Source organism: Mus caroli, chromosome 2 (assembly GCF_900094665.2).
Source record: "Mus caroli chromosome 2, CAROLI_EIJ_v1.1, whole genome shotgun sequence".
NCBI classification, from domain to species: Eukaryota; Metazoa; Chordata; class Mammalia; order Rodentia; family Muridae; genus Mus; species Mus caroli.
The window spans coordinates 80941633-80948928 of NC_034571.1; the positions used below are offsets into that span (position 1 = coordinate 80941633).

At 36.3% G+C, this 7296-nt stretch overlaps 1 protein-coding gene across 1 annotated transcript; it reads right to left on the minus strand.

The window, feature by feature from the left end:
* Nucleotides 1-4409: 4409 nt before the first annotated feature.
* Nucleotides 4410-5363, minus strand: LOC110290255 (olfactory receptor 1086). Its single transcript, XM_021156759.1, has one exon. The coding sequence runs from the start codon at nt 5340-5342 to the stop codon at nt 4410-4412; it is 933 nt and encodes a 310-aa protein (XP_021012418.1). The 5' UTR covers nt 5343-5363.
* Nucleotides 5364-7296: the final 1933 nt, after the last annotated feature.

Consider the following 7296-nt stretch of genomic DNA (forward strand, 5'->3'; position numbering starts at 1 on the left):
TAGAGGTTAGGTAGGTAAAAAAAAATAACACATTATGGAAGAGATTAGTAAGTAATTTAATTGGAGAAACAGGTTAGGTGTTCTTGGAGCTGGAAAGAGAGGGTCAGAACCTCTGATTGGATTTGGGCAGATTAAGAAGTTTTTATGGGTCCCATGAAGCAAGTGTTTATGATGGCCTAATAAGGGTCTGAAATTGGATATCTATAGAAAGAACTGAGTAAAGTTTGGCTATAGAGAAAGAATATGAGTTTCTGTGATTATCTATATTTGTGAATGAGACAGGGGTGTGCATGAAGATCTAGGAGTTACATAGATCCCCTGAATACAGACAGGGAAAAGGTGCTGTAATAAGTTCATCTAGTTTTACTCAAATATTTATGATCACTGACATTCTGATTCCTTTACATCCAGGACAAAGTTATAGTGGGCTCCACCCACACACCATGAACCAACTATATGTTAATGTGTTGAAATCTGCTATGGGGTATAATTATTGATGGAACAACTCAGCATTCCTTGTCTGCACTATGGAATACCCCATAATATTCCAAACCACTAATTATGAGGGAGTATGGAGACTGATACTACCACCAAGTATAAACAATGTTTGATATTTATTGATATACTCAGATTCCTCAAAGAGGAAAATTAGGAGATGAAATGAATATGTAAGTACTGTCTTCCTGATACATAATTACAATCTAGGTTTCTATGGTTAAGGACAGACTTTGTAAGGTGACTAATAGACTAATAGAGGTTGTTGGGTTTTCAGGTGATTTCTTGGATATTATTATTATTCACTGCTTTGTGGAAGCCTTTCTTATCACTTGTGAGAATCCTAAATTTGACTGCAACCTTCAAAAAAGATGTTGCTTTCCATCTTTCATGTTGGGTAGGGGACATAATGATGTAAAGATTGTGGAAAGTCAGATTTCAGGAACATATGTGTTCAAATTCTTTGTGTGTTGGTAGGATCTACAGAAAATAAACTGAGACACTTTAAAACTTGGGTGCAGTTATAGATATGAAAAGGAATGTGTGCAGGGAGAGTAATATTGGCTCTGAAATATTTTTGCAAGGACAAAAAATTTATGAATCCTCATATTTGCATGACACGGTCATATACACTACAGAATAAAAACAATGAAAAGGGAAAATGGAATTTTTGACACGGTGAGCAAAACCAACAGGGAGATCAAAGTTGTATCCCTAGCATTCGTGAAATTATCTGATTTCAGTAAACCTAGAATCTCTAAGACAGAACTAGGATTTGGGATCAATGTGGTCAGTACTGTTCCCAGATGGGACTCAGGAGTATTATTCATCTGAAGATAAACATCAAGTAAAGGCAAAATGTCTCAGGAGGTGACAGAAGAATTGAAGTGTTAGTTAAATTGGTAGGGAAAGAGCAGAGACTCTGGTAAAGGTAGTTAGAATTCCTGATTAAAAAGAAGAGTGATGACATTCACACCCCCTCATCCACCTATACTCCTCCTATATCTATTGTATTTCTACTTCTGAGAAAGATTCAACAATTCTTCCTTGGGTCTTCCTTGTTATTTGGCTTTTGGGGGTGGGACTTTGGATTATTGCATACTAATCCTGTACTTTATGACTAGTATACACTTATAAGTAAGTATATACCACACATTTCCTTTTGGGTCTGCATTATCTAACTCAGGATAATTTTTTTTAGTTCTATCCCATTTGCCCGAAAAAAATCATGATGATCTTGTTTTTAATAGCTCAGTAGCATTGCATTGTGTAAATGGACCATATTATTTTTGTCCATTCTTCAGCTGAGGGACATCTAAGTTGTTTCCAGTTTTTATGAATAAAACTGCTATGAACATAGTTGAACAAATGCCCTTTTGAGAGGGTAGATTATCTTTTGGATATATGCTGGGTTTTAAGGTAGAATTATTCCAAATTTTCTGAGAAACCACCAAATAGATTTCCAGGTTGGTTATACAGGCTTGCACTCCCACCAGCAAAGAAGGAGTGTTTGCCTTACTCCTCATTCTTGCTAGCATGTTATGTCCCTTTAGTTTTTAATCTTAGCCTTTCTCATGGGTGAAAGATGGAATCTCATAGTCAATTTGATTGCATTTCCCTGATGGCAAAAGATGTTGCACATTTCTTTGTTTCTCTGCCATTAGACATTCCTCTGTTAATGATTTTGTTTAGGTCTGTACCCCATTTTTAATTAGCGTGGTAGGGGTATCAGGTGTAGGGAGAACAGGGGAGAGAGAAATCAGTGTGGGGTGGTCAATCTCTATGTTCTGCCATAGACTTCGATTGGGAGAGGCCCCAGGGTGTCTATGGGGGTGACTCTAGGTGAGACATCTAGTAATAGGATACATGGATCCTGAAGTGGCCACTTCCTGCTGTGGCCAAGCAGGACTCCCAGTGGAGGATTAAAGACAGCAACCCACTCACAAAACCTTTGACCCAAAATGTGTCCTGCCTGCAACACATGCAGTGACAATGATAGAGCAGAGAAGTCAGGAATAGCCAACCAATGCCTGACTAAAATTGTGACCCATCCCATGGGCAAGAACCAATCCCTGACACTATTAATGATACTCTGTTATGCTTGCAGACAGGAGCCTAGCATAATTATCCTCTGAGAGGCTCCACCCAGCAGCTGATGGGAAGCAATGCAAATTACCCAGAACCAAACACTAAAAGGATCTCTGTGAGTCTTATGGAAAAGTTGGGGAAGGATCGAAGGACTCAAAGAAAATTGTAACCACATAAGACCACCAACAGTGTCAACTAACCTAAACACTTGAAGGCTCCCAGAGACCGAACTACCAACCAGAGAGCACAGGTTGGACCTACTCCCCAACCCTTGCCCATGTGAAGAAGATGTGCAGCTTGGTCTTCATGCTGGTTCCCTAACAACTGGAGCAGGGGCTGTCCCTGAATCTGTTGCCTTCCTAGGGATTCCATTTACCTTATCAGGCATTCTTGTCTGGCTTCAGTGGGAGAAGAAGTGCTTATCCTGCAGTGTTGATGTTTGGGGTGGAATATGGGCAAGAGAAGCCCAGTGTGGGACTCCCCTTTCTCAGAGGAGAAGAGGAGGGAATAGAGGTAGGATCTTGGAAGAGAGGGGATCTGATGTTGGAATGTAAAGCAAATAAATGAATAAATAAATTAAAAATATTAAAAAGGAAGAGAGGAGACTCTGGTAAGGGTAATTAGTACTCCTGGTTAAAGTGAAACCCAAGTAGGATGCGAGCAGGAATTTGGTAATGGATGTGGGGTACAGTGGCATACCTGTTGGATGATCCATCTTAGCTTACCTAACAGTCACTCAGGATAGTGGGTTATTTGCCATGACAGAAAGTAGAGGAGATTTGGAAGAATGAAATACTGACTACCCATTTCAGTCACATTAGGAGTCTTTGTTCATTTTACATCCAGAAGGATAGCAGAACATTTTCTTAAATGTATAAATAAAGAGATGAAAATTTTCACATAGTTTTGCATTAAGAATACTTATTATGCCTGTACAGATAACTTAGCACTTAGATGGACTTGCTACTGCAGTCCTCTTTCATCATTTGTATTAGTTAGTCTGAATTTCCTGTAAATCTGGCTCTCAATGATCAAACATTTCCCCTTTTCTTGGCCTCCCAAATTGTCCACATTCCACTACTTGCTGTCTTTCAATTGTGTGACCACTTGTGTTTCATGTTTCCATTGTAGTCCTTATCATACTGAAAAAAACAATTAAATTGCATATGTCTGTCTCCAAGTCCCAATGAGAATATCTGTAAAATGACACTTGCCCATACGGCTCAGGGAGCATTGCAGGAGAGGCAGTATTAAGACTGTAATGCTGGAGTATCAAGAAATTTTCTGTGAGATATTCTCATAGTAATATCAGTAGCAACATTCATAAAGTCTAGCCAACTTGACTGCTTAACCATGAACTAAGCAAGGACAACAACATTTTATTTATGTATTGAGATATAACATCAAAATTGTATGAAATTAAAAATATAAGAGAATTTAGAATATTATTTAAAAAGAAATGAAACGATATAAAATGTTATCTGAGTAAATATATATAAATACATCAAAGTAAATATATGTATATAGAGTATATATATATATATATAGTATTGTATAAATATATTATATATATTTTTACAGTGTTATCATTACCATATGAAATATACATATAAACATATCTATGATTATTAACATAAAAATGTGGATGATATAATCTTTTGTATTGAAAATAAGACAGGAGAGGCATTAACTAATACCTTTCATCTAATATGTCTACTGAAGATTGAAATATATTGATGAACAAAAGGAACATTTTCAACATGAATATTTATATTATTAGAGAGTATGACTTTTATTTTTTTACATAAGATTTATACAAAATATTTTTATCCACAAAGTATTCTTTTTCCAAACACTTTTTTTATTGCCTCTTTTACATCTTTGTTCCTCAAGCTATAAATGAGAGGATTCAGCATTGGGATTACAATGCTGTAAAATATTGATACCATCATGTCATGTTCCAAGGCATAGCTGTCACTTGGTCTCACATACATGAAAAGAACAGTGCCATGAAATGTGGACACTGCCATTAGGTGTGAGCCACATGTAGAAAAGACTTTTCTTTTACCTTCAGTAGAGCGTGCCTTCAAAATGACAGACAAAATGAAGCCATAGGACAATAGGACAATCAGGATAGTGACTACCTCAATAAACCCAGCACAGTAGAAGAGGAGAAGCTGATTGATGTGGGTGTCAGAACATGAAATTGCCAGGAGAGGAGGGATGTCACAGAAAATATGACTTATTTTATTGGATCCACAAAAAGAGAGCCTGAAAGTAGCCACCGTGTGAATAATAGCATGTAAAATTCCACCAGCATAGGAAGCAATAATGAGCGGCACATAGACTCTTGGTGACATGCTCACTACATACATAAGAGGGTTGTGAATGGCCACATAGCGGTCATAAGCCATTGCTGCCAAAAGAAAACATTCAGTTGTACCAAAAGTCACAGCCAGAAACATCTGTGTGGCACAGCCAATGAATGAAATGACTTTCTTCTCTGACACAAAATCAACTACCATTTGTGGTGTGATAACAGTAGAGTAGCAGGCGTCTACTGAGGACAGCACACTCAGAAAATAGTACATGGGATTGTGCAGGCGGGAATCACCAATGACCAGAGCGATCAGTCCTAAATTTCCCATGAGTGTGAAGAGGTAAATTGCTAGAAAGAGGAAGAAGGAAAGGATCTCCAGGTCACTATTGTCTGTGAAGCCCATCAGTATAAATTCTGTGACTTCAGTGATGTTTTCCATGTTGAAATCTCATAGAAGAAATTGAAAGTAATCAGAAAATTATAGTTCATATAACTTTAGAGTATACAGTATTTTTGCTCTGAATGAAGTGAGCTATGTCTTTATATGTGTATCTAAGCAGGAAAACATATACTTTCAGAGGCACATATTTGCGTACATATTACATGATTTTAAGAATTAGAGAGAAGGACAATAACATGATGATGATTTGAGTTTTAATATGCTACTCATTGCAGGACCACACAGTGGGCATGGGTGTTTACCCAGTGTCTTTTTGATGTTTTTGTAATTAGAAAAAAAATTCCCTTATATTTTACATCCTGAACTCAGTTTCTCCTTCTTCCATTTCTCCCAGTCTCTCCCTCCTTTGCCCTCTCCTGAAGATCTATTCCTCTTTTGTTTCCCTTTAGTAAAAACCAGGCCAGCCTGGCATGGTGGTGCACGCCTTTAATCCCAGCACTAGGGAGGCAGAGGCAGGCAGATTTCTGAGCTCCAGGCCAGCCAGGTCTACAAAGTGAGCATCAGGTCAGCCAGGGCTGACAGAGAAACCCTGTCTCAGAAAACAAAAAACAAAAAAACAACAAAAAAAGCAGGCCTTCCAGGGATATCACCAGAATACAGCATAACAAGTTGCATTAAGGCCCCCATATTAAGGCTGGAAGAGACACCTAATTTGGAGGAGAAAGTCCCAAGAGTGAGAGAAAATCCTATCCCCTACTGACAGGATTAAAAGAAGAACACTAAGCCTCAAGTTTTTGTTGTATGGTATGTACTATCAATCTCCTGATATATATTAACAAAAAGAAAAAAAATAGTTTTTAATTTGTTAATAGAGAGTGTAAAGATCTTGGCATATTTGATACTGTGTGTTTTTTATATTTATGGGTTTGAAAAAACAACAAAATTATGTGTATTTACCTTATATACATATAACTACATTATATGTAATATAGATAAAATAGATATATTCCTTCTTGAATTGTATGTCAACTACATAGTATTAGAGGATTTCTATTACATATTTACACTATTAATTACAACAAAAATGTTAGGTACAATAATTATCTTTGACATAGAACCTCTTGAGTTACAATATATGAATGGAACATTGTACTAGAACCATAATTCTAAATCTGTCAGAATTTCTACAGAATAATTTGTTAAGATATGCATAAAAGTGGACAAAGTAAATTAAAACCAATTAATAACATGTCAGAATGCCTTATGAGAAAAACATATGGCAAGATCAAATCTTTAAAAGCAAATTATAGAATATACTGATATATATTGCTTGTCTAATACTTGGGTTATAATATATAAAACATTTTAGAACAAAAATTATTTGTTAATCATCTATGTCTAAGAATTATATTGTTTTTGTTTTTGTTTTGTTTTGTTTGTTTGCAGGGGTAGAGTTAAGATTCCATCTTACTGTAAGCCAGGATAGCCTTGACTTCATAGCAATCATGCTTCAGATTCCCAATAGTTTTCGTTACTGTCTATGCCATCCTGCTGACTTCTCCATGAGTTACTTTTGAAGGGTTGTGAATTTGGTTAGTGATCATTTAAATATAATTTTGGTAAATGAGGAAGTGGACTTCAGTTTATTATCAATCAGGATTTTGTACTAGATGAGGAAGGAACAGATGCTTGTTTGAGGAAACCAGTAATCAAATACACCCCAAAGTTTATAGCCAAATTAGTTATAAGGCTTTATATATTTGTTGTTCTATATATTGAACAACATATTCCCAGGTCCTAAATTAATGTAAATCTACTTGTATGCATTGTTATACAGTACAGAATTCCATGTACCCTAAGCAAATAGTTAAATAACATATTAGTAAGAGGGAAATATTTAGAATCCATTTTTTACATTAAGGGTAGTGTTGCATTTCCTCATTCGCAGAGACATAACTTAGTGCAAAGACTCTATCACAGTGTATATGCTTTC